The sequence below is a fragment of the Suillus fuscotomentosus genome, assembly GCF_016647785.1.
Source record: "Suillus fuscotomentosus strain FC203 chromosome Unknown F5891scaffold_24, whole genome shotgun sequence".
Lineage (NCBI taxonomy): Eukaryota > Fungi > Basidiomycota > Agaricomycetes > Boletales > Suillaceae > Suillus > Suillus fuscotomentosus.
In genome coordinates this window covers 237,132-264,215 of record NW_024539536.1, presented here as the reverse complement: position 1 = coordinate 264,215, position 27,084 = coordinate 237,132, and the positions used below count along the sequence as shown (strand labels likewise).

The 27,084-nt window shown below is 48.4% G+C and overlaps 5 protein-coding genes across 5 annotated transcripts; all 5 read left to right on the top strand.

Moving 5' to 3' along the window:
- The first annotated feature begins 17 nt into the window (after positions 1-17).
- On the top strand, positions 18-1,657 carry F5891DRAFT_274015 (glutathione S-transferase). Its single transcript, XM_041371158.1, has 8 exons — positions 18-122; positions 179-464; positions 525-599; positions 717-875; positions 933-1,126; positions 1,177-1,291; positions 1,358-1,455; positions 1,510-1,657. Exons 2-8 carry the CDS (start codon positions 462-464, stop codon positions 1,565-1,567), a joined length of 702 nt encoding a protein of 233 aa, XP_041226508.1. The 5' UTR covers positions 18-122; positions 179-461; the 3' UTR covers positions 1,568-1,657.
- A 2,187-nt stretch (positions 1,658-3,844) lies between these two features.
- Positions 3,845-4,696, top strand: F5891DRAFT_979830 (glutathione S-transferase; the record flags this gene model as incomplete). The annotated part of the gene is made up of 5 exons (XM_041376937.1): positions 3,845-4,015; positions 4,073-4,266; positions 4,316-4,430; positions 4,487-4,584; positions 4,639-4,696. The coding sequence occupies 5 exons, from the start codon at positions 3,845-3,847 to the stop codon at positions 4,694-4,696; spliced, it is 636 nt and encodes a 211-aa protein (XP_041226507.1).
- Positions 4,697-6,273: 1,577 nt separating this feature from the next.
- Positions 6,274-13,387, top strand: F5891DRAFT_1188031 (uncharacterized protein; the record flags this gene model as incomplete). The annotated part of the gene is made up of 12 exons (XM_041366937.1): positions 6,274-6,599; positions 6,797-9,400; positions 9,453-10,284; positions 10,338-10,811; positions 10,863-11,524; positions 11,574-12,373; positions 12,422-12,556; positions 12,608-12,664; positions 12,717-12,842; positions 12,892-12,997; positions 13,056-13,209; positions 13,259-13,387. 12 exons carry the CDS (start codon positions 6,274-6,276, stop codon positions 13,385-13,387), a joined length of 6,405 nt encoding a protein of 2,134 aa, XP_041226506.1.
- A 1,578-nt stretch (positions 13,388-14,965) lies between these two features.
- Positions 14,966-17,542, top strand: F5891DRAFT_979828 (uncharacterized protein; the record flags this gene model as incomplete). Its single annotated transcript, XM_041376936.1, has 5 exons — positions 14,966-15,046; positions 15,117-16,343; positions 16,541-17,060; positions 17,173-17,288; positions 17,378-17,542. The coding sequence occupies 5 exons, from the start codon at positions 14,966-14,968 to the stop codon at positions 17,540-17,542; spliced, it is 2,109 nt and encodes a 702-aa protein (XP_041226505.1).
- A 2,412-nt stretch (positions 17,543-19,954) lies between these two features.
- Positions 19,955-22,346, top strand: F5891DRAFT_273622 (CHAT domain-containing protein). Its single transcript, XM_041371156.1, has one exon. The coding sequence runs from the start codon at positions 20,189-20,191 to the stop codon at positions 22,229-22,231; it is 2,043 nt and encodes a 680-aa protein (XP_041226504.1). The 5' UTR covers positions 19,955-20,188; the 3' UTR covers positions 22,232-22,346.
- Positions 22,347-27,084: the final 4,738 nt, after the last annotated feature.

The following is a 27,084-nucleotide window of genomic DNA, read 5'->3' as shown; positions in this document are numbered from 1 at the left end:
ATGAAGGTTCGAGTTGAAACGAATTGGGTCATTTTCGAGCCGAGCCGAGTTTAGCTCGAGTTGACCTCACCTCGACAACAACACTACCCTGAATAATACTTCCGAATCCAAGACTCGCACTAGTAAGTACTGCGCATGTCATATTGCTCATGGTCCAATATATTGATGGCAGTACTAGTAATCGTTTGTGCGTTGGCACGGCAAAGCAACTTGAAAGCACCCTTTCTGGGATTAATCGGAAACCACCAAGGCTATGGCTCGCGACACCAAGCAGGACTCATACAAGTGTCGCCCAATAATCAGCTCGGATGACTCGCACTGGCAGCATCCAAGTCCAGAATTTGGATTGGTCTTCTATTTCCTCACCAAATAATTTCAACCTACTTTCGAAGCCCCGCATAGCCCACTGAGGCATAGTTACCCAGATCATTGATCAAAGCTTCGATCAAGATTGTGCCGCCATGGTAAGTAGTTAGTACTTTTACGCTCACCGAGACCTGTACTAGTAACACTGCCTTTCCGAGTGCGACGGCAAATATCAGCACTTTTACTCAGCATGCGCAATATTTTATCGTCATCAATTTATCATCCACCCAAACGTTCGTGCAGAGCCATACAGGAGCATGGCATAGGTATAAATAATCCATACGCTCATGGAACCCCATCATCAACTCGCATACCATCCTCATTCTCAGTAATCTCACAAAATGGTCAAGTTATACGGTTCTCCTACTTCCACATGCACGCGCCTCGTCGCTCTCATCTGCAAGGAAAAGAATATCCCATACGAGTTGATCCAGGTCAACTTGGCCAAAGGTGAACAAAAGGCTGCATCTTTCACGGCGATCCAGCCATTCGGACAGGTCCCATACATCGTGAGTCGAGTTGTGATCAGGTCTCATGATGTCGTTCGCTGATTTGCGCCCTCAAAGGATGACGACGGTTTTATTCTATACGAGTCTCGCGCGATCGCAAGATACCTCATCAAGAAATACCCCAACCAGGGCACCCCTTTGATTCCTAGCGACCCCAAGGCTCAGGCTCTGTTTGAACAAGCAGCCTCGGTCGAGGTGTTCAACTTCACCAACTTCGTTCAGCCAATTGTGTTCGAAAAAGTGTTCAAGCCGTGAGTGGTTCTCTTTTTTTGTTCCGACGTAGCTCAGACGATTTCTCAAGGCGTTTTGGTCTCCAAACAAATGAGGAACGTGTTGGCGAGCTGTTGAAGACACTCCAGGAGAAGTTGGATGTGTATGAGGTGATCCTCAGCAAACAAAAGTACCTTGCTGGTGATGTGCGTCTGATTTATTCCTCGACGTCTTCTCTGGCTATGATCTGACAGTATCGGTTGGCTATTTAGTTTCTCACGCTCGCTGATTTGACCCATCTGCCGTATGGCACTGCGTTTTACACAAATGGCTTCGCTGAGGTGTTTGACAGCAGGCCTAACCTTGCTAGGTGAGAGCTATGATGCCAGCTGTCGTGGATATGATTTAATCGTTTGATGCGCAGGTGGTGGAAGGACGTCTCTAACAGGCCTGCTTGGCTCGCCGTCAAGGATGGTGCGTAAGGTCTTATCCAAGAGGTCAGGAAACGTTCGAAAAGGCCGTCTCGTTGTATACAATACCAATAGAAGTTCAATTTGATATTTGCTGCTTGATTCATCGCAAGGAGAACGAGAGCCCCGCCACTCATGACTCATGAAACGGTGAGGATAGTGGAGGATGCATTTACAATTGGAAATTTGCGCACACCGTCAGATGAAAATGTACATCTACGCAAGTCATGTAGTGCAAGGCGATTTTGGGATGGTCGCCCGTGACTCGTCTCTACAGTACATACTCAATGGTGATCCTGAACGGTTCAGACTTCAGGGTGAGCGGCCGGTCAGTGTCTTTACGTGGGGGAACGTATGTACCGAGGCACAAGTGAATAAGGTCTAGACATCTCGAGCCTGAAATCTGATGTCTGCGACATGACAGAAAAAATGTTGGCGCGGGAAGCCACATTGGATGCCACCTACAAGTTGGCCCATGATGAGGACAATATCAGTCGTACTTGTACTCTCATGCAGGACATGAGTAGCACGGTGAACCACATTGGAGGGGATGTTACGGTCATAAAGCTAGAATTTGAAGCATTGAAAGTTATGTTAATGGAAATTCGGGATACTGTAGCTAAACTGGTACCAGTCAGACGTAGGAACACAGCTTTTGTCTGAATCTCATTGCTGTCCTTGCAAGTATTGTGCACTTACAAGAAAGTAAAATAGCTGGGAATCCGAGGGGACACTCTGGAGCCATCGTACGGTTTCTTTACGTGAACTATATCAGCCACCACCACGTCAATGTCAACCACAGTGCTGCCACTTGACCTGGACAACCACATGCAGGAAGAGGCTGCTGCACAGACAGATGCTGCATGTCGAAGCGCCGATTCAGAATTAGCCCCTGCTACAGATTCATTGACAAATATTACTGAATTGCAAGGTCAAGAGAATTAAAATGACAATGTATCCTTTACTCGAATGGGACTCGCAACGGCTTCATCTCAAAGTTTGTTCTCCATGTTCTTCTCGCATGCCTTTCGGTGAGTGCTCCAGCCGTGTGGTCGGATCTCTTGACCACATATATCACAAAGTTTCATCTGCTCCAGGGCCATTTTGTAGACAGTGTTAATATAGAGGATATGAACAAGGAATATAGAGATATTGTGGGTATGGTATAGACAAAGTCAATGAAGCGCTGCCTCTTGTAGCCGAGCATCAGCGTAAAGGCGATTGCAAGCCATTGAAACTCCGCGAGAAATCTTATCGTATCATTTCAATCGGCATATCAACGGCATGTCAATAGCAGCCCATTGCAACCGATCTCGCAAATTTCTGACATTGGAGAGGGTGGGAAACACAAGAAAGGGGCAGGTAGAAAGATGAGCCTGACGGACATGATCATAAGATATTGGACTTGAGGTGACGCATGAATACAGTACGGTAATGTTCCAATTCCAATGGCAGCTGCAGGCCGAGGTTGTTTTGTCATCAAGCGGTGTTTAAATCAAGACTTTGCTGAATCATTGGGGTCCAGACACTTGGCTACACTTCCGACGTAACTCACACTGGTAAGTACTGCGCATGCCACATTGCTCACCAATACATTGATGACAGTACCACTAGTAATCGTCTGTCGTTGGCACGGCAAAGCAAACCACCCTTTCTTGGATTAAGCAGAAACCACCAAGGCTATGGCTCGCGACACTAAGCAAGACTCATTACAAGTGTCATCCAATAACCAGCTCGGAGGACTCGCACTGGGAACATCCAAGTTTAGAATTTGGATTACTCTTCTATTTCCTCACCAGGGAATTTTAACCTACCTTCTGGAAGGTCGCCACGATAGACGACAACATTAACGGTGTTTCGGACAGTAAACGGTAAGGTATCTGGGCGCACGTATGTAGCTATACAGGCATCTGCGGTGTCCAATCATCAAATTTCAAAGGCGTACAATGTGTGTCATAGCGTTGCGTCATAGGTAAGCCAGCGTGCTTACACTTTCGAAGCCTCGCATGGCCCACTGACCCATAGTCACCCAGATCAAGATTGTGCCGCTATGGTAAGTAGCTAGTACTTTTACGCTCTCTGAGACCTGTACTGGTAACACTGCCTTTCCGAGTGCGGCAAACATCAGTACTTTACTCAGCATACCCAATATTTTTGGTGTCATCAATTCATAATCCAGCCAAATATTCATGCAGAACTACACAGGAGCCACAGGTATAAATAACTCATACGCGCATGGAACCCCCTCATCAACTCGCATATCATCCTCATTCCCAGTAATCTTACAAGATGGTCAAGTTATATGGCGCTCCTACTGTTTCCACATGCACGCGCCTCGTCGCCCTCATCTTGAAGGAAAAGAATATGCCATATGAGTTGATCCAAGTTAACATGGCCAAAAGCGAACACAAGGCCGCGTCTTTCACAGCGATCCAGCCATTCGGAGAGGTCCCATACATCGTGAGTCGAACTGTGACTAGATGTCATGATATCGTTCGCTGACTTGCGCCCTCAAAGGATGACGACGGTTTTATTCTATACGAGTCTCGCGCGATCGCAAGATACCTCATCAAGAAATACCCCAACCAGGGCACCCCTTTGATTCCCAGCGACCCCAAGGCTCAGGCCCTGTTTGAACAAGCAGCTTCGGTCGAGGTGTTCAACTTCACCAACTTCGTTCAGCCAATTGTGTTCGAAAAAGTGTTCAAGCCGTGAGTTGTTCTCTTTTTGACTTCAACGTAGCTCAGACGATTGCTGAAGGCGCTTCGGTCTGCAACCAAATGAGGAACGTGTTGGCGAGCTGTTGAAGACACTCCAGGAGAAGTTGGATGTGTATGAGGTGATCCTCAGCAAACAAAAGTACCTTGCTGGTGATGTGCGTCTGATTTATTTGGTGACATTTTCTCTGGCTACGAACTGACGGTTATTTAGTTTCTCACGCTCGCTGATTTGTTCCATCTGCCGTATGGCACTGTGTTTTACACAAATGGCTTTGCTGAGGTGTTTGACAGCAGGCCTAACCTTGCTAGGTGAGAGCTATGATGTCAGCTGTCGTGAATATAATTTAATCGTTTGATGTGCAGGTGGTGGAAGGACATTTCTAACAGGCCTGCTTGGCTGGCCGTCAAGGATGGCGCGTAAGGTCTTGTGCAAGAGGTTCGGAAAGCAATGCAGTCTTGTTGTATGCAATACCAATGGAAATTTAGTTTGATATTTGCTGTTTGATTCATTGCAAGGAGAACGAGAACCCCGCCACTCATGACTCATGAAATGGTGAGGATCGTGGAGGATGCATTTACAATTGGAAATTTGCGCACAACGGCAGATAAACATCTATATCTACGCAAGTCATATAGTGCAACGCGATTTTGGGATGGTCGCCCGTGACTCGTCTCTACAGTACATACTCAATGATGACCCTGAACGGTTCAGACTTCAGGGTGAGCGACCGGTCAGTGTCTTTACGTGGGGGGAGCGTACCGAGGCACAAGTGTCAGGAACATTGAGTAAGGTCTAGACATCTCGAGCGAACCAGACCTATAACGGTCTGCTTTTGTACTACTCTTATCGTTTACTATATCCCGCCCTTCGCAGCTCACCTTATCTTGTCATATATTCACTCATTTGGGGCAGAAAGGTCGGTTGAGCCCGCTTTGATGTTTTATTAAACAACGAACACAGCAGCTGGTGAGCCTGATTGCGGCGCTGCGCAGCCACGGTCATCATGACACCCATGTCTGTAAGTATCAGGATCTTGATATGCGAGCGAACAAGTTTTGACAGTTCTCACTGATATATGTAAGTGGAATGCTGTTTGAACTCCGTCGCATGCGGTCAAGATTGAAAGCGTGGTTATGCAGGTGATGGATCATGATGACTTACGAGATGAGCACCTCTGAGAATCCTTGGCTGTGGTATTGGGTAGAGTTAGCATCGACTGCTTCCATCTAAATGAACTTCCTGGGCCGAGTACATGCTCTTCGATTGGCCTGGCCTGGTTACCAGATGGGAGTGAACATATTTTTAATATTGGGTGCCAGGATCGACATCGCGGTGCGTCATGCCGCCGGCGGATGCGATAGCGGGTGACGCCGACCGTATGACCTTGCCCACGGTTCATTAGGAACGCTTAAAAGACCGGGAAGGCCCAGATATGAACGCGGTAGTGCTTAATTTTGGGCGGCCGTTGTCCGACTACGGTACAAAGTACGTTCGATTCGTTGTCTGCGCCTTGGGATCACATCGCGATGGACGACGCATCAGATTTCATCCTCGAGAATCAGAGGCTTGGAATTACGCACGCGGTGTCTCTTCTCCAATTGAGTTCGTGGCTAATCTGAGACTGACTGTCTGTTAATCCGAGAAAGTGTTACCATTGGTCGCCGTGTTAAACGTATTTAGTACTATTTAGAAAATCTTTTGAATCAAGGGTTCACCACGCCGCCCTTATATTTTCCCAGATTGACAACTTGACTGAAAGTACTTATGTCCGTTTGCTCCGTTTGCCTTTTCATCCTCTCCCTTGACTGTCACGCTTCATGAAACTTTGCATGAGCTTGCCTAGGACAGTGATAACCAGGTGCGTCCCTCCTCGTCTCCAATACTGACAACCTGATCTACCACCTTGAACTGATCATCTGACTACCAGAACGTCCTAATCATTGTAACACAATTCAGTCCCTTAAGACCTTCATCGCTCGTTTTTAATTGTTTACAATATGCCACCTCGACGTGGCACTCCTGCTCTCAACTCTCTCAGCCCCCAGGATGCCGCAGTGCATCCTTCTTCTACCCCGACCTCTCCTGCTCACTTTCAATTCCCTCAAGCACGTTCCAATTCTCCATCCGGATTTGCCCACCTGCTCTCCAAGCCTTCAAGATGGTTCCGAAAGCCATCTGATCCACGCTTGGCGTCAAGTGCAGGTGAACCTCGATGTAGCACCAGTTCAGTGGCCATACGCAAGCCAAAGATATCTCGCCCCACAGACCCACGACCTATTTTTCAAGGTTTTCAACCGGAATCCCATGTTGCCGACGCGAGCAAGTGAGTTTGGTTTTGTAACTCGCATTTGATGACCCTTTCCTCTATTATACCGTGTTCTCGGATAAGGTCGCCGCTCGTGCCTTGAATCTTACGCATACACTGAATTCATCCGCGTTTGTGTGTTCTACACGCATTTTTTGTATTAAAGTTGGCTGTGCATCGTAATACACGTACTGATAACTCAATGTGCTTCTTAGGTCGGTTCTAGATCTTTCGTCTAAGAAGTCCTTCGATTTACAACGTCCCTTTCCCACTTCACAACCATCCTCTCCTGATACCAACGGAAGTCTTGGCGATCTTCGCAGCATATCCCGTAAAACTTGGTCAAAATCCGCAGATGATCTTGGAAGCTTCTCGACGTCCTCCTTTTCCTCTGCAGACATCTCTTTTCAACATAGAGTGGAAGAATACAGGAACAGAAGTAATAGCAGTGCAACCTTGCATCCCACTTCTGCGAGCTCTGGTCCTGGAAGTCCCGTGAAGCACATATTCCCGACTATTGCTACCAATAGCCCTCTTTCGTCTTCGCCTCCTGAGTGTGGGTTCGCCTCTCCTGACCCTGGCATTTCTATCTCCGTCTCCTCACCCACTTCAGACACGTTCTGTTCCCCTCCATCGGAGGACCCACCCCCTGTCCATTCTCGCAACACGTCATTTGCGCCTCGATTACCTTCCAAGCTATCCGCATCTAAGCTAGGCTTTGCGCCAACAAGCCCCAAAAGGAAGGGATCAGGATCCGAGCGAGACGCCGAATCAACAAAGGAAAAAGATAATGACCGGAATGGCCCCAGTGGCACGCGTGGTGTCTTTTCCTTCAGTCTTGCGAGTCCTTCTTCCAGTAAACATCCGTTGCCCAACCCAACCCCTCTCAGTGGCCAAAACACAACGTCATCGTCTTCACCATTACTTGCACCTACTATGCTCAAACCTGATGCACATGACAGTCGCGATTCGCGTCGTACGTCTCAGATCGTCTATAACGCTGGTTTTATCAACCGCATGGGAGATACCGCGCCATCTATCTATGCGCAGTATCGACCATACAGTACTGCTATGAATCTGACGCTGTCGAAAGGATGGAAGGCGGCCAAGGCAGAGCTTAAAGGGTCGAAGTTATACTTTTACAAAGTGCCCAGCGACCGTAGCGCTGCCATCAAGGAACTCTTCCCTACTGAGATCGTCCCTGCGCTCGAAGCGGGCGAAGTGGATGGCGAAGCCGCCGATACCTTGGATGATCTAAGGGCTAGTAGGGGTAGAGATGATGGCGCAGGTGGCAGGAAGAAACGCGCATATTGGGGTCGAAGGACCCATCCTGAGCTAGTTTGTGGTGACAGTGGTATTGAGAAAGGGACCTTCGAGGCTCTCCTACATGAAGCCGTATTCGCCACAACTTTCCTCCAGCCTTCCGTGGAGGGCGAGGAGCGAGGAGTTTCTACAGGCGAGCCTCGCAGACCGGAGTGGAAAGATCTCTGTTCTGCTGTGTTGCTCTGCTTGCCTATCCTCGCAGGGCGAGAGTCATTCGAGAATGAGTTTACTCGTCTATGCGAAAACCTCGTGAGTGGTGCCGAAGAGAAAACAAAGGATTTTGAGCGCTCATGCGTCTCATGGATGGCTGGCGAGTACCTCCGCTACCATGGCACGCCTGCTGACGAGCCTGGTTGGAATACTTGGCGAAAGGAAACGATACCCGCTTTTTCATGGAATGAAGGTTCTGCCTCCGGAATGCCCAAATCCACTTCTACGCAAGCTGTTTTCGCACCTTCTCCAAACCCTGGCATCTATTCTCCCTCGATGTCTGGATCTACATTCTCTCCAAACCTAGGCACATTCTCCCCCCGGCCAGGCGACGATCCCAAGATGGCATCTCTAATGGAAGCATTGGGGACAGGATTGCAATCCCCTGCATCACCCATGAAGCCTCTCCCCCAACGGCAGCAGCGCCCCCAGCATCCATTTACTGATCCTAAGCAGCGCGTATGGACATTACTAGCGCAAGACGGCTTCACCCGTGAGGTGCTCTCACTCCTTGACCCCACCGCCGTCGCCCATAGTTTGAGAGTCTTCCATCAACGTATTCTTCAGCAACTTCCTGACAACCTCACAGCCGACCATATCTTGAAGGCAGACAGTGATCCCAGTGCTTCTCCAGATTCAGGTGATGGTGCACCAGCCGGCTCGTCGCCGTCAGCAGCATTGTTTGGGAGCGACGACCGGCCGCACTGGCTCACACGACTACTTCTCATGCAGATCTTAGGTGCTGATTCATCGTGCAGCTCTGAAGTGGAACGCAGTGCGTCGTCACGCACGCATTCGCGCTCTGAAGTGATATCCATGTGGGCGAGGATTGGAGAGCTTTGTCGAGTTGCGGGTGATGAGTGTTCGTGGATGGCTATCTCTACTGCGCTGTGCTCGCGTCCTGTCGCACGGCTTAGCAAAGCGTGGAGGCGAGCGGATCGTCAGAGTATCATGTCTGTGGAGTCGTGGATCTACCCTGGGGGTGATGGGCAGGTCACGCTTATCAATGGGCCTGTTTTGACGCCTTGGGGTGGGGAGGTTAGGGATCGAGCGAAGCATCTCCTCGAGCAAGCTAGAGAAGAGAGGACGGATGAAGTGTGGGCGGCAAAGCCTCTTTTACAGACAAGGGACTTGTTCGAGGGCTTTCGGACGAAGATTTCGTTATGCCCTAGGAAAACCTCGACGGACGATCTTCCTCAGGATGTTGAGAAGCTCCTCGGCTTTTGGCAAGATTTCGTGGAGGAGAAAGGTAACCAGTCCTCGATATTAGCGGCCAAGTTCCAACGGTATGTTGAACAGCCAATACCCTGAGGCAGAACCAGGTTGATTTGTGAATAGGGCGGATCAATTCATGTCACTTTCGTTAGCTGCAGAACCGAGGCGCAAAGGATTGTTTGAGCCGTTTTTCTGGTCGCATTCCATGTCTACGCCCCATACGCTTTGTCATCCCCTTACGCCCCTGCTATTCGTAGATCCGCTGCCAACTGTCGCACTCCTTGATCGAGGACAGATTTGGCGTGGCCGGCTAGAGAGTGGACCGACGAAGCTCAGTGTTGACGAGCTTCAGCGTCTCCGCGGACTTGATGTGGCGCTAACTCCCGCATCTCGTAGGGCGGATGCCTCGTCCAGTAAAGACAAGCTATTCAACATCGGTGACGTCGACATTCGGGAGACTGCCATTCCTGTTTATGACGGAGAGCTTCTCCTGGTTGCTCGCAGCGACCTAGATCCACTGTCCTCATCTCGGTCTCCTTCTCGCCCGCCATCCAGACCTCCGAGTTATATAGTCGAGGGGGGCAATCTCGACAAATGTATGACGCGTTCACCTTCTATCCGTGTAAAGCCTGGATCATCTCAGGGTCTCGAGCGGAAGAGCAGCGTTGCACGTCGAAGCTCGTTGCCTTCTATATCTTGTCGACCGAACGCTATGGTAACAGAAGTCTCGTCAGAGAGGCCCATCCGCGTCATTGTGCAAGCTGGAACTTTGGACCGCCTAGTCAATGTCCTCGTGCATGGCCTTCAGGGTGTTTCAGTAGCTGTGGCTGATGATAATGGTGAGACGTCTTTGAGGGACGGCAAAACCAGGGACCTTGTCGTTGATCGGGCTGAGTTTGCGCGAGTATGGTGGCATGTGTTCCGGAGTTTTGTGACGCCTATCGTCTTTTTTGAGGTATGGTAGTCTCTTTTCTGCGTTTGATATGGCCTGATTAATACATTCTATAGCTACTTCGTAAACGCTTCTTAAGCAGTCGACCCTCCAGCCAGCCTTCCGCAAACAGTTATCTCCACGTAATACAATTTCGTTCGGAAGTGCTCGAGGCAATCAAGGACTGGATAACGTCTGGAGGAGGAGCCCAGGACTGTCTCGATGATGTTCAGCTGTTTGAAGCTGTGCGATCTTTCCTGGACAATCCATTCGATCGCTCTTCCTTCGATGCTCCCACTACGATTGAGAATGACGTCAGCCAAGCTTGGGACACTCTTGACAACGCTCGTCAAATAACACACACGGCGTTCACAACACAGACTCAACGCCCTCCTTCCGTCTTCTTAGGTGATACCCGACCGCTAAAATCGACACTTCGGGTACGATCCTTTGGTAATCAACCACCGGACCTTGATGCGATCAGTGCTGATGAGCTCGTCGAGAATTTGAACGCTATGGGTTCTGCGGCGTTGAGTAATATAAGCGAGGAGGTCAGTCCTCCCCTCACTAACTTCCAATATGATTGCTCATTTTCCTTTCAGGACCTTTTCATCACCGCTGATCTGTTAGAGGTACAAAGCGCAGACCGTACCGGCTGGTTTTCAACTCGGGAAGTTCCGTCGACAGATGACATTGATATACAGTCCATGTATTCCCACCTGACGGACGTTCAGCCATCTTCGCTGATATCCGAGCTTTCTCAAGATACTATCTACCGTCTCCTACCGCCTAGCATCCGCAGTTGTATCCGTGCCTTTAATATCCTTCGGAAATGGACGATTTCGAAGCTCGTCACCCCGAAACTGGGGATCCGACTACGGCAGGCGAGAATGGACCTCTTCCTTCGAGCCATCGAGATTGCCCGCCTAAGGAGCATGAACGCTGGTTTTGCGTCCTTTGGATGTGGGGACCGGTCTTGTGTCCGGTCTTTCGTCGAGGCTGTCCTAACCTCGGCTGTTGTTAGTTCAGAGAGCCGTATGCACCATCGTCCATGGCAAAATATTGCGAATATTCGGGGAGTCCAGTGCGATAGTCTCGTAGGGCTTCTCTCAAGACCGGCTTTGCCCAAAAAGTCGTATGGAGATGTTCTCGCTGTTGATGTCAGCTGGATTCTGGAACGTATACTGGAGCTGGTGAGCATACCGAATGTGGTCATGACGTCGGGCGAGAACGATCAGTGCATCATAAACTTAGATAAGCGCAGGTAAGGTAAATTATGGCTATGAGATACGGTCTGCTGACAGGTTTTCAAGGCACCTTTGCAACCTCATTCTGACTACCCCGTCGCTCTCGAAGAGGAGCCGTCCCCGCGAGGACGTCGACCGGAAAGACTTTGAACGGTTGAATAACATCGAGAGGGAGATGAACTTGATTTCACTCGACCACCGAAGTATCAGAGACGAGGCCCAGCGGGAAGCCCTACAAGCTCTAGGCAATGGTTCGGCATCTGTCAAGAAGACCGTGCGCCCATTCCAGAAGCTAGTTGCAGCGCAGCAAGAGAAGTGCAAGCGAGACAAGTATCTCAATGACCGGCTCAGCAAAGATAAAAAGCAGGAACAATTGCGCAATGAGCGGAGAGATGATCAAATTAATAAGGCGATGCGGTCTCGAAAGCCGATGACCCAGGTTCAGAAGCAACACCGGATGAAGAAAAGCTACTCCTCAGCGTTCTTCCAACTGATGAGGCCTATCTCTAGTGCATTTACTGATAGCATGCACGCTACTGCATTGAAGCGATCGCCCGCTGAATTGGACTTCTCGCCCTCTGGTAAACCTTCTTTGGTTCTTTCGGTCGTTGACGCTCGAGTTGCCCAATTTATCAATAACGAGAGATCGTTCACATTCCAGCTGGACACCGAAGACGGCGGTCATTATTTGCTGCAGGCTATTTCTAAACAAGAGATGGTACGATGGATTGAGCAAATCAATCGTGTTGCGAAACTTGCTGCTAAACGCCGCTTGACGTATCTTGGAAATTCACCAAAGCCGCAACTCGCAGACCATATCCATGACCATCCATCAGCTACTACAGCTTCGCGGGATCCCAGAGCTGGTAAGGTATTCCATGTTCTCCATGTCCCTGTCTCTCATACGTTTCTAGTCTTTGGAGTCGAACTAGCGTTCCTCGTCGAGCGTGAAGCTAATGGAGCGCACCCCGAGATTGGCTCGATCCCGTCAGTTATTCTGACTTGCTTGTCTGAAGTCGAGTTCCGTGGCCTTAGTGAAGTTGGCATCTGTATGTTCTGGCGTTGCTTTCTCCTGTAGAGGTCTGACTTTTCTTGTACAGATCGTGTCGCTGGTGCTACTTCTGAAGTTAATGCTCTCCGCGACGCCTTCAACAGAGGTATGGTTTCTATCTGAAATGGCCTGCAGGTAATTAACTGATGATTCGCTAGGCGAGTGGCCTATCACCTCTGATAATGATATCCATGCCGTGTGCGACTTGGTCAAGTCATGGTTCAGGTTACTCCCTGAGCCTGTCTTCCCATCGTCGTCCTATTTCAACGTTATTGAGGCAATGAGTAAAATCTATCCCATTGATAGTCTTTTTCAATGTTGATGTTCTTGCAGAGCTCGAGAATCTTAATGCGCGGCTTGCATGTATTCGGAGTGTTGTGCAAGGGCTTCCTCAGGCAAACTTTGATCTTTTGAAGAGGATCGCCGAACATCTCGATAGGTGAGGTTTTCTGCTTGTTTCTTTCGTCAGCTGCATGATATTGATGTTACTACTGCAGAGTAACCGACTATGAGGAACACAACCAAATGACAGCTGAAGCCCTTGCGATAGTTTTCAGCCCCAACCTCCTTCGTGCACCACAGAATGACTTTGCCCTGATCTTGTCGAACATGGGACATACCCACAAACTTGTGAAAGCCCTGATCACTCATGTACGTGACGTGACACCACTCATCGTTCCTTCACTGATGCTCGCTGCAGTTCCATGTAATCTTTGACGACGAGCTTGAAGCCGACCATGACGTAGAAGAGGATGAAATGGAGGAGCCTATCCTCGAGGAGGACGAAGAAGAGGAGATAGACTCTCCAGCTGCGGGCGACGAGTCATAAACCATGGACGCTCATGTATACCGTCACACCTAACCCCTTCATCTACAACGGACTCATTGTTATCCATCATAATCCTTTTGCATTCCGTTCCCTGGGTCACCTACGACCGTTCGCGGATATCTATCATGGACATTGTACAGTACCACACTCCCACAGTATTCTCCCTGCTCATCCTGACGCTCTTTTTGGCTTCATCCATTTTTTTTATTTCCATTACTGGTGACGTTTCTGGTCTGCGTAAAATTACTGTAAAGCAGTCTAGATGCTTTCGTAGCACTGTCCTAATCTTCATCCCAGTCACTTGCTTGTTGAGGGATAATGCTGAATGTCGATTGATCCCATCCTCGAACTGAGTTTGATAGTAGTGGTGCAATGGCATGAAGTCCGAGACACGAATACGCGACGACGTTGGACTTTTGCACCTTTTCGTTGAGGACCTGGATGGTGGAGTTATCTGTCGGGAGTGCATCCAGGACACGCTGGAGGTGGTGGGTGATAAAGGCCATTGGAAGAGAGCGCCAGTCTTGGTGGAAAAGTGAAGTTGGAGGTTGGGGAATCAGAGGATGTGGTTACCGCGTAGAAAGGGTTGACGACGTTGATAGTGCGTAAGTTGCCTTCGGTCGGTGCGGAAGAATTAGAATTGAGAGTGATTGGCATCAGGCGTGCCATTCAGTACAGACTAGCATGATTGGACTATGAACGCTCGAGATTCGAATGTGGCCCGCTAAGCGCTTGTGGCCCCGGCTGCGTAGAAACTTGACGACCTTGATGGTGCGTACACAATCGCGTTCGGTGGGTGCGATGAGGATAATTAGGTCCAACGCGCATCTAGTATGCAAAGTGCATCAAAATAACACTTCACATCAACGAGACGAGAACTTATATAGGACATCCTGCCAGTGATTTATCGAATGAGGGACACAGCAGAAAGTGCGGGATTTGGCCAGTCTGCGTGAGGTCTATACAGACAAGTCACAGACTCTGTCTTAAAGTCTGGGGGTCTGCCAGCAGTTGTCCGGAAAGTGCCGGGAAGTCTATGTTTGTCTGCCCGCTGTATTATGTCATAATTTAGTGTCAGTCCCCCGCCATCTCGCCATCAGCCTCTCCCGCCATTTCACGTTGCCCGCCGTGCCTACAGACAACATATCATCGACTACAGTTCTACAGCCGCCAAGTATTCCAGGTGCCATCCTGCGGAATGTCATCAATCGGACTCGTCGTTGATTGCACCTACTGAAGTGTGACACAGGGGTGGCTGAAGTGCTGACGGGGTGGTTGATGTAGATGGCAGGGGTGGCTAGCCACTGACGGGGGTAGCTGATGGGATTAGTGTCACAGTGGCTGGCGTAGTGGCGGGAGTGATGATGTCAGACAACCCGGAGCTTGCCGACAAAACACACTCAGACGTGTCCCCCAGACTTTGAGGCGGAGTCTGCGCAGACTTAACACAGACCGGCCATTTCCTACATGCCCTCGGACACAGACAACTCTAGACCGTGGGAACATCGAAAAAGTGTGATTGGATGTAGGTTTTTCCTCCGAGTGTTTCGTTATCTGTCCGATTAACATATTCCCAGAATGAAGATTCAAGGTTTGAATAAGTTTTTGGGAGATTTGGTCGAGCCTTATGTGCCATCTACAGGAGTGATACAGCTGCTAGTAGGTGCCTCACACCTGTATGACCCATCCATTGTCGCACGAGGTCATACTCTAATCATTTGGTCTCAAGTCTGCAGATAATCACTCAGGAACCGGTCCTCGAAATACTATGGACTGGGAGATGTTGAATGATCAAGCAGAAAACCTCATGAGCAACTACGAACAGACACATCGAGGTGAAGACATAGAAGAGGCCATCCGAATCCTTTCAGCGTGGTACAGTGGCTTGCCCTCTGGCAGTCAAAATCACGCTGCTTGCGCCAACAGCCTCGGTTTCGCATTCTATATGCGTCTCCAGCATTTGAATAGTATTGCCGACCTTGAACAAGTTGTACATTACTGGAGTATAGTTTTAGAATCATCGACTTCTGGATCACCACATTACGTCCCTGTGGTGGTTAACTTGGGAGGAATGCTTCGTAGGAGATTTGAGTGTCATGGAAAATTCGAGGATATCGAACAAGCCATTATGATGTATAGCGTCGCCACCTCCAGCTGTCCTCCAGATAGCCCATATCGTCACAACCTCCTCAACAATTATGCTCTCGCAGTTTTTAGTCGGTTTGAGCAGACCGGAGACCCACAAGACCTGGATCTCTCGATTCAAACCCACCAAGAATGTCTGTCGCTGCGACCACCTGGCCACTCAAGCCATTGTTTGACTCTGTCGAACCTTGCCTTTGCAATCTGTGCTCGCTATCTTCATAGAGGAAACATGGATGATTTCACCAGTGCAATGGCCTACCACAGCAGAGCGTTGGAACTTTGTTCGCCCTCAAGTCCATCTTACCCAACAATTCTCATGACCATGGGACTCTTGTTGCGTTATTCATTCCAGTGCAATGGGGACTTGCAGAACTTGAATACAGCAATAAATTTTTATAGCGTTGCACTGACAACTTGTCCTGACAATGATCCGACACGATTATCCCTCCTCACCAACTATGCGGGCGATGTCAATGTCAGATTTACGCAGAATGGAGATATCAATGACCTCAAATATTCAATCGAGCTCTATACCAACTCCTTAGCCAATCAGTCCTCCACACATGCACATCGCTTCTCCACCCTCCGTGGTCTCGCGATCGCTCTAATGAGTCGCTTCAAGGTTTACGGCGTTCCTGAGGATCTTGATCTCGCTATAACACACATAGCATCTTCCATGGCTTTGTGCATACCCTCGCACCCAGAACATATGCCTGTACTTATGGTCTGGATCAATTGCCTTATCCTGCGCTACAAAACGCGTGGGGATATCGCTGATCTCGATGATGCTGTCAAGCACTCTGAGGCAGCCGTATGTGTCTGCCCAAGGAAGAGTGCTAACTACTTTCCCCTGTTGACTCGTGTTAACAATGTTTTGTCTACACGGTTTTCTCGGCGACGGGACGTTCGAGATCTGACGAAGATAATTGACTACTGCGACTTAGCGCTCAGAGATGTCCCAGGTCGCCACATCTTCAATCAGGTCCTCGTGCAGATGCTCTCCTACAGCGATATTTCCATGAAGGGGGCATGAACACCCTGGAGCACATCATTTCATTTTATCGGGACATAATGCAAGATTTATCTAGAGGTCATCAAGCCTTTCCCCGTGTTCTGTTTCGACTAGCATCTGCACTCCAAGCTCGCTTTGAGCAAGGAGGGAACGCAGATGATCTTAATTGCGCAGTCAATCACTATCGCACGGCATGCGAGATGTGCCCTCCTGGTCAGGATGACCACTGTGTTACCTTCTCGGGTCTCGGAAATGCTCTCATGCTGCGATATCAAGTCTTCGGCCCCCTGGATGATCTCGATGAATGCTTAGTTCACCTAGCTCACGTTGTTGAAACCCATGCTTTGGCTACCTACCATCCAGACTATCCCAATGGTACCGTTGCCCAGACGTATCAGGTTGTTTTTGGAATTTTCAATTTTAGTGTGAGATACTTTTACGCCGTTTTACCGTCACGTGACGTCCGGATTCAGCCGGATTTCTGGAACCCCTCTGCTTTTGGGCAGGCAAGTCTTTGTGTGCTGCTTTTGCATTCTTTCTCATTGCCGGCCAATGCAATCTATGTTTCGAGTTCCTTTTGATGAACAATTTGCCAAACAAATCAAATTATCTTGTTGAGTCCCACCAGCTGCATGTGAATCCACGACAAACAAACAAATCTATGAGGAGGACAGTGCTAGTGCTAAGAGACAGAACTTCGAAGCTAGTTTGTGTGTGTGTGTGTGGGGGGGTGGTGAAATGTCTGTGAGTCTTGGATGGTTGTGCTATGGATCAGTGTGTGTGTGCGTGGATGGACGAGGCTTCCTCTATCAACTTGGGAAGACTGAATGCAGGTTGTGATTGTTAGTGCTGCTGTGGTCTGGTTCGGTCCGGTTCACAGAGGGTCGAGCGAGAACCAAGAACTGGACCTAGGTCTGGTTCTACCAGACTCGACGAACCTCGAACTGGACCTTGGCAAATGGTTCAGAATGGTCAGGTCTGGTCATTTTCAGGTTTGAATGTGAACCGATGAAGGTACAACAATTCAGATGGTGAGTCTGAACAATGTTGGGTCTTGCAGAACCTAGCTGCTATTCGACCCTAAAGGGTTTCTGGACTAGGCTTAAGGCTCAGAGGAGAGGAAATATCATAGAAACTTGCTCAGCACTCAGACTCATACTGGTAACTGGTGAAAAGATTGATTGCTTATGTAAGCTACAAAGTGCCAACATAAGGTAAGGTAAAAACAGTCTCTACCAGCCCAGCCAGAAATGAATCCCTACACCGAACCAAATTTATTTACAATGAGCAAAAAAAAACATAGGTAGGACTTGTTGTGGTGCCGCAGTCGATGGTCTCAATATCAAGAAGTAGGAGGGCATGAAAGATGGGGCATGGCATGAGAGAACAGGTGGGAGAGAGTTAGCACGAGAGAACAGGCACAAGAGGACAGGTACAAGAGAGCAAGCATGAGAAAATGGGTGCAAGATAATTGAAGATGAAGAAGTTACTCACCTAACACCTCAAACTCAGTGGTTTTGGTTGCCTTTGTCTTTGTTGGCACATTGATTTTAGGGGTGGAGGCAGTGGTTTCGTGAGAGTGGGACAATGGGCTTGCAGGAGGAGTTGCAAAATGAGATGTGTGGTCTGATTCGTCAGTTTGAACAGTGCATATCATGACTTACCTTGTCAATGGGCCTCTGCATTTGATGGAAACAAGTAAATCTTGAAGCTTGAGAATCCCTGAGGCCAAAGTGGATCATCAAAGGAAGTGTCAAAGCACACTTCAACAAGCTTCTTTCGGTTCACGGTTCAGAACAGTTTGGGACCGGTCCGAACCAAAGTTGAACCGTTCGCCCAATGCCAGAACCGAGAGCCATATTATGGTCTGGTTCTGGCTGACACCTGGACCGTGGACCAAATCACAGGAGAACTGGACCAAAAGTCCGGTTTGAACCATGGTTCAGGACTGGACCACAGCAGCACTAGTGATTGTCAGCACGAGGCAGATGCTACAGGAAAGATGCATACTAGTAGTATGGACAGAGGACAACTTGACAAGCACTGCAAATTTGGTGAGAAGTGAATACAGCACTATAGAGCCTGTACGCATGTAGGCAGACACTCATATGTTGATCATTAACTAAAATCCAAAGTTGTTTAGAATTTGTTACAGTGTCACAGGGCTGTCACAACCATACATGCATCAATTTCACCTGGCCCAAGAGCTGACACACTTAAACACCTATCTCTACTTGTAGGTTTCTTAGACAGGGTCACACAGCTGAGACGAGAGCTAGAACAAATATGTAATCTCAGCATCCGGGAGGAAGACTCCAGGTGCTATAAGTACCTAGAACAAATATGTACTAAGTCTTTGTTAGTAGCTGGTACGTTATACGAAGGTAATAGCACTTACATCTCAGTATCTGGGAGGAAGACTGAGATGCCTAATTCTACGAGAGACTGTTTTTATGTGCAGGTAGAGCACGAATGAATGAAAATTAATCTGAGACCTTTTGATATGATGTTCGGCCGATGATGAGCAAATGTCTGAGAAACGATGCACTTGCACCTAATCCAATGTGTCCGACATGCCTCTCAACACTACTCTCGTGCTGTCCATCTCACTTTATGATCATCCTTGGGAGCTGAAAAAAACATGCTGTCGAAGGCCTGTTTGCAGTACAGTACAGCAGGAAAGACTTACAACAGTCTTTATCTTGGTTTCACCTGCTAGGATTTGTTGAATGGCTTGTTGTCATCCGAATTGTCTGAGTTGAAGAAGACCAAGAGAGCCAATGGCAAGACATGAGATGTCAAATAGAGAGTGCGAGCACAAGGGGAGAAGGGGCAGGCACAAGGGAGAGCTGACATCGGGCCCAAAGCTGCACATGTATCAAGTTTCATTCTAATATAGCGAGAAAAACACTCACAGTATAAAGTCTAGTGCCCACACAGACGAGCGTCTCAGTTCTGTTTCCAGAGACTGAGACATGAGTACCTATACCATACCTTATCGTAAACATATGCTGACACGACATAGTCTTACCTATCAGGTACATGTTTCATTAATAAAGAGTTCTGTTTCCAGAGACTGAGACTCTTACCTATCAGACTCCTCGTGACCCTCTCGCTCGTTATAAATGCCTTTATGGCATGTATAATATCTGTCCTCAAAGTTCTTGTCTTCACTATTATTGACCTGCATCCTTGGAACGACAGATGACTTAATAGTAGATCTAGAATAATAAACTAATGTTTGGTTAGAAAGAATGCAAAGCGGCATGCAAAGACTTGCCTGCCCAAAAGCAGAAGGGTTCCAGAAATCCGGCTGAATCCGGACGTCACGTGACGGTAAAACGGCGTAAAAGTATCTCACACTAAAATTGAAAATTCCAAAAACAACCTGATACGTCTGGGCAACGGTAAATGGTCTTGCCAATTTTGCAAATGCCATCTTCGCCCGCTTTCAAAACCAACATGATATTACTGATCTGGACATCGCTGTGAATTGCCTGCAGGCGGCTCGGGATCATCCCAACCAATCAGAGGGACGGCACATTTTGATTTCCCTTGCCACTGTACTTTCTGCTCGTTACAATGAACACGAAGACATCAATGATTTGCAAGAAAGTATCAAGGTGTTTGAAACAGCGCTTCCCATGTTTGCCTCCAATCACCCCCATGCCATTCACCTCCACCAAAACCTTGCTCGCTCTTTGCAGATGATGTATATAAAACAACAGACGATCGAAGATTTGAATGCTGCGATTGCCCATTTTGAGACATGTTTGACGATTTCGCCAGAAGGTCACCCCGACCTGCCGCTTGCGCTGATTTTCCTAGCAAGCTGTAGGCATATGCGGGCAAAAGCGGGCAAAGATGATGACGGCTTTCGGAATGCTCTCTTACTTCTTTCCAAGGCCAGTGAGAAGATGCCTGAAGCGCACCCATGGTTTTTCTCCATTTACCATCTGTACACGACCATTTTCGAAGATTACTACAGCCTAACCAAGGACGCTTCGTTTCTGGAGAAGGCATTTCAGTATCACCAGCTGGCCTGTAGCGCTCCTGGAATCCACACATGGGATCAACTTACTGCAGCTTTGTGTTGGAGAACGGACGCCAACAAATTTCACCATACCTCGGCTCTGGAAGCATACAAAACTTCTCTAAAGTTGCTTGATCGCCATGTTATAGCCACTCCTACGGTTTTTGGGCGTTGTAAAGCTTTGCTCGAAGGTATATTGCGTGATACGCCCTCACTCGCTGCAGATGCTACCGCCTGTGCGATCAGCGCAGGCAATCTCGAGCTAGCAGTCGAACTCTCAGAACAAGGCAGAGGCCTTCTTTGGTCCCAGATGTCTCGCTTTCGAGTAACCATTAATGATTTGCGAGTCGTTGATGACGAAGGGCGTCGACTTGTAGATGAATTCGAGTTGCTCAGTACTGAGCTTGGGAGAAGGCAGTCTGACTCCCCAGCTATCAGGCCTGCCACTGCAACACTCAGACGAACACAGCAGGAGGAAGAGGCACGTCAGTATCGTCAGACTTCTTCGCAATGGGACGCTGTAGTGAGCAAAATACGGCAAAAACAAGGATTTGCGTATTTTTTGACCCCGATGCCCTTCAAAGAGCTAAGGGCGGCTGCGGTTGCCGGCCCCATCGTCATCATCAATGCAAGCATAAAGCGATGCGATGCGATCATCATTACCAAAGACGGGCCTCCTCGACTCATTCCACTCCCTGATGCTTCGCTAGGGGGCATTGCTGCCCTGTCTGGTGACTTCCGCAATGTCCTGCGGAATACTGCAGGAGTTGGAGAAGAGAAAATGAGAGAAAAGCAACTTATACCTGTCTTTCGCAGGCTTTGGGATGCTGTGTTGGCTCCTGTTGTTGAGGTACTTTTGACCATCGTGTCGAAAGGGTCTCGTGTTTGGTGGTGCCCAACTTCGAAACTCACTTCGCTGCCCATTCATGCTGCCGGACCATACCGCAAGGGAGCCAGCAACATGCCTAACATTTACATTTCGTCATATACACCAACTCTTTCTGCTTTGATACGCTCAAGGCGGCAGAATGCATCTAAGGTAGCGTCGAATACTCCGTCCTTCGTTTCCATAGGTCAATCAAAACCGAATTCCGGGAGTAGAGAAAAGGAGTTAAAGGCCGTAGGAGCAGAGCTGGAGCTTGTCAAATCCCTTGTACCAGCATCGATGACATGCTCAGAGGTCTCCGGGGATGAAGGAACCGTCAGCGGGGCAATTCAAGCCTTGAAAACTAATTCATGGGTCCACCTCGCATGCCACGGCAAGCAAGATTTTCTTCAGCCATTCGATTCGTCCTTTGCTCTCCGCGACAAGCCATTGCGGCTTTCAGACATCATACAAGCCGAACCAGAAAACCCGGAGTTTGCTTTCCTGTCTGCTTGTCATACCGCGGTTGGAGACAAGAAAGCACCTGATGAGGTCATCCATCTCGCTGCAGGGATGCAATTTTCTGGTTTCAGAGGTGTCATCGGTACAATGTGGGCGGTGGATGACAATACTGCTCGCCATATGGTGAAAGAATTCTATGAGGCAATGTTTAGCGGTAAAGTCGATTGCACGAACGCAGCTAGGGCTCTGAATAAGGCTTCCAAAGCCGTTGACAAGGATAAAGTACCGATGGACCAGAGAGTCGTATTCATTCACATTGGAGCATAGCCTTCAACCGTGCAGTAGCATTAGCACTTCTGTATCTTATATATTTTTGTGGTTCTGGCACATACGGATTCGTAGTGATCGAGAGAACCGATGAGTCCTTGACATGGTGTCATGGAGTCTATCAGGGTGCGTGATCATGACACTGCTCTTCAAGACCTAGACGATACAGCTTCAACTCCGTCCGCAGTAGTACGAATCTGTTATCTGCGATGGTGAGGTGAGGTGTCGAATGAAAGCCGAGAACGGTCAAGATACTCCAATTGAGGCAAATTACTGTGCGACTTCTGTACAAAAGCCGCCACGAAGTATTACAGAGAACTGCTCCTTGCCGTCCTCGATGACGATGAGTAGAGAAGACGCTGCACGTGATCCCCTATCCGATTTCGTTGTTTCATGCTATTTGTACCTCAGTGGTTCTTGTTCTTTACTATAGTTCCAATGCCTCGACACCAGCTCCTTCTTTCGAATGATCTTCAATGACACGTACACCTACTTCAATGTCGACTGAAGACACTAATTTTCTTTTACTTTTACTGATGTAAAATTTACACAAGTTGAATGGCACGAGGCCTGAGCCCGAGGTCTTCTATCAACGTTACAGTAACTTATTGAGGACTCTCGAGGCGTCAGGAAATTTTGTATAAAAGTGAGCACATCTATCAGCTCCGCAACGAACTGTATATCGTGCGATCAAGCACTGTGCCAATGCAAAAGAGATAAGACTCACTATTGTGACATGCTCAGTTTGCCAAGCTCATCTGGACTTTTCAAAGTTCCCTGCAGTACGTGGAAGAACTACCGGACTCCTGTTGGTACAAGGCGTAAAGGTGAGTCGTGGGGTTGAATTTTGGATGCAAAGCACTCATACTCACAATAGGCCCACAGTAAAGGTCACCGCAGCACGTGTCGTCTGTCGGGCTGGTCGTGCCGCAAGCCTGGCCTAAACTCGCACACTGTGCGGTGACAGACATAGATCTTGTCAAAGCTGCAACGACTGCAACGACTTGGAGGAATGAGAAATGCATGGCTCGTGCTAGGCTATATGGGGATGAACAGTGGCTCTGATTCTGCTAGTGGCCTTGCTCTTATATCCCATAAGGAAAAATGTGTTTGGAAGACGGTAAGGTTTGGCACTCGTATCAGAATGGTTGCACTTTCTAGCGGATTTGACTTGAGGGTGAGAGTATAGGCAGAACCGAAGGTTAGCGGATAAATAATCCAGAGCATGCGGATGAAGAACCACTGACAATGCAAGTGTCGTCCAGATGTGTGTTGGCGATAGGATACCTACGTGTGCTACCAGTCGGCCGGAAGATATCGATTAGCCTGAGCCTCCGGTACTACTTGTGTCTTTCTTCGCTTCTTTTCCTTTTGTGAGTGTTTATCGCATGTTGACACCTTCGACACGACATGTTGTCTCACCGGCGTCGTCGTTACTGGTAGCGTCTTTCCGTCCCGGACATCTTGACATTCGATACTCAAGCTCAGAGAAAACTGGATGTAGCCAAAACGGTTGAGATAGCGTGAAATATTGTTCAGACGTATAATTTATATATCCTGTAATATTCTATTATCTTCAACGACACGATCGTCTGTGCATCGCATCGTAAAAACATTACATCGTTGTCGATTTGATGCATTGTCATGTTCTCCCAGCTCTCCAACACACTTGCAGCAACCAACCGGCGCGCCCTCTCTTTACCCCTTCTCATGGCCAACCAGGGCACGCATCATCCCTGAATATTGAATTATCCGGCGAACTCGACTTTCCAGACTCCATCCCCGACTCCTTGGTTTATCGTAATAAGTATGGGTACATTATTTTTGCGGTAGAAATAGTAGAAATTGACTTTTAGATCATCTTGCTGCGGCTCCTTTCATGGGCATGATCCAGAGATTCTTGTTGGTGTACAGTACTTTTTGGCGGGCAACTTCGCACCATGCTGGTAAGTAGTTGTCCGCCGGTGAATTCTCCAAGAGAAGAATAGATTTGTCGTTCATCGACGCGCTCTTGTGCAACTTCCTGTTGTGCGCCTTGCCTTTTTACTCACAGGTGCTCGTCGTGAAGAATACGAGGACTGGTGGATTTTCAACCAAGGATAAACTGCAAAATCATATTCTGCCAGGACTAACAAGAATCTAGTGTTATCGACATAGATAGCACGAATCGCTGACATGGTATCCGTGCTACAAAGTGCATCAAAATAACACTTCACATCAACTAGCGCTGACGAGAACTTAGGACACCACCAAATATTGTCAGTGATTTAACGTCCTCTAGGACAAATTTATGTGACGATGAAGTACGTCAACGATGCACGTGATCCGCTCAGATCCGGCCAGAGTGGTTCTCTTCACGACGCTGAGACTTGTTCTTTAGTTCTTGTTCCAATGCCTCGACATCAACTCCATCTTTCAAATGAATGTCACGTACACCTACTTCAATGTCGGTGATTTTCTTTTACTTTTACTGATGTAAAACGTACACAAGTCGAATGACATGAGACCTGAGCCCGAGGTCGAAGTTCTATCAACGCTACAGTAATTTATTCAGGACTCTGGTCGAGGCGTCAGGAAAGTTTGCATGAAAGTGAGCACATCTATCAACTCCGCAACTAACTGCATATCGTGCGATCAAGCACTGTGCCAACGCGAAAGAGATAAGACTCACTATTGTGACATGCTCAGTTTGCCAAGCTCATCAATCCCTGCAGTACGTGGAAGGATCACCGGCCTCCTGTTGATATAAGGCGCAAAGGTGAGTCGTGGGGTTGAATTTTGGATGCAAAGCGAACGACTCATACTCACAGTAGGCGCACAGAAAACGTCAGCGCAGCATTTGAGGCCTGTCGGGCTGTTCGTGCCGCAAGCCTGGCCTAAAATCGCACACTGTGCGGTGACAGACATGGATCTTGTCAAAGCTGCAACGACTGCGACGACTCGGAGGAATGAGAAATGCATGGCTCGTGCTAGGCTATATGGGATGAGCAGTGACTCTGATTCTGCTAGTGGCCTTGCTTTTATATCCTAGAAGGAAAAATGGGTTCAGAAGACGGCAAGGCTTGGCACTCGTATCAAAATGGTTGCGCTTTCTAGCGGACTTGAATTGAGGGTGAGAGTATAGGCAGAACCGAAGGTTGGCAGATAAATAATCCAGAGCATGGGGATGAAGAACCACTGACAATATTAATGCAAGTGTCGTCCAGTGAGAACGAGATGTGTGTTGGCGATAGGATACCTACGTGTGCTACCAGTCGGCCGGAAGATATCGATTAGCCTGAGCCTCCGGTACTTGTGTCTTTCTTCACTTCTTTTCCCTTTGTGAGTCTGACTCTTTATCGCATATTGACCGTTTCAGAGTGGATCGTGAGCCTGCGAACGTTGACACGTGCGCGTGAAATACGGCCTTTGTAAACTCACCGCATGAAGATCCTCCAGAACGCGTGCTTCGATCACAGTCGAGCTCACGTTCAAGGTGCCTCCTTCTTAAGACCTTCGTCCGAGAATCTGCGCCTCATTCTCTTTTGTTCCCTGCGCTCATCCCCCACATCGACGACCCCGCAATTACGAAACGCTTCAGTCATTATGGCTTTCATTACTCCCGTCCCCGGCCCCTCGGCCAGTTCTTCTTCTTCCACCGGCAACTCTTCCAATACCAATAACTCTATGGGCTCGCCCAACACGTCAGCTAGCCAGATGACTCATGATCAAATAGTCGCCGAGAATCTTAGATGAGTTGCTAACAATACAGTCCTTCAGCAGCGTAGAGACGCAGGAGAACCAAACGTTCCCGCAGACGAACTCATTATCCCCACTCCTCCACAGCCCACAGGCACGGCACTACAGCAATGGATCGCTGCTTTCGCCCAACTGTCTCCCAATTTGCAAAATCAAGGATCCGCCATTCTCACTCCAAAAACGGTAACCCGTCCTAACATCATGGCAGTCTAGACTCTACCTACAACTTCGGCATTCAGAGTTTCATCCAGGACCTTCTCGTCGCCGGTCAATACTGTCCCCTCACCTTATTCACTAACATCAATACTCAGTTTGCCAAGCTCATCAGGATCCTCGCAGTACGTGCCAGAAGAACTACCGGACTCCTGTTGGTACAAGGCGCAAAGGTGAGTCGTGGGGTTGAATTTTGGATGCAAATCAAACGACTCATACTCACAGTAGGCGCACAGAAAAGGTCGTCGCAGCATATGAGGCCTGTCTGGCTGGTCGTGCCGCAAGCCTGGCCTAAACTCGCACACTGTGCGGTGACAGACATAGATCTTGTCAAAGCTGCGACGACTGCGACGACTTGGAGGAATGAGAAATGCATGGCTCGTGCTAGGCTATATGGGATGGACAGTGGCTCTGATTCTGCTAGTGGCCTTGCTCTTATATCCTATAAGGAAAAATGTTTTTGGAAGACGGTAAGGTTTGGCACTCGTATCAAAATGGTTGCGCTTTCTAGCGGACTTGAATTGAGGGTGAGAGTATAGGCAGAACCGAAGGTTGGCGGATAAATAATCCAGAGTATGGGGATGAAGAACCACTGACAATATTGCAAGTCTCGTCCAGTGAGAACGAGATATGTGTTGGCGATAGGATACCTACGTGTGCTACCAGTCCGGAAGATATCGATTAGTCTGAGCCTCTGGTACTCTCTTCGCTTCTTTTCCTTTTGTGAGTCATCGCATGTTGACACCGACACCACATGTTATCTCCACCGGCGTCGTCACATGTAGTTGTCACTGGTAGCGTCTTTCCGTCTCGGACATCTTGACAATCGATACTGAAGTTCCTGTTGCACCCAGTACATTCAAAGCGAGGTAAATGGTGAGATGAAATGTGTAGATTGTGTA

Excerpts from the sequence above, each read along its gene's own strand:
- F5891DRAFT_274015 (XM_041371158.1), top strand. Across the intron at positions 1,292-1,357 it reads AAAAGTACCTTGCTGGTGAT|TTTCTCACGCTCGCTGATTT; the intron begins GTGCGTCTGATT and ends TTGGCTATTTAG. Across the intron at positions 1,456-1,509 it reads AGCAGGCCTAACCTTGCTAG|GTGGTGGAAGGACGTCTCTA; the intron begins GTGAGAGCTATG and ends TTTGATGCGCAG.
- F5891DRAFT_273622 (XM_041371156.1), top strand. The coding sequence starts at position 20,189 with ATGTTTGCCTCCAATCACCCCCATGCCATTCACCTCCACCAAAACCTT.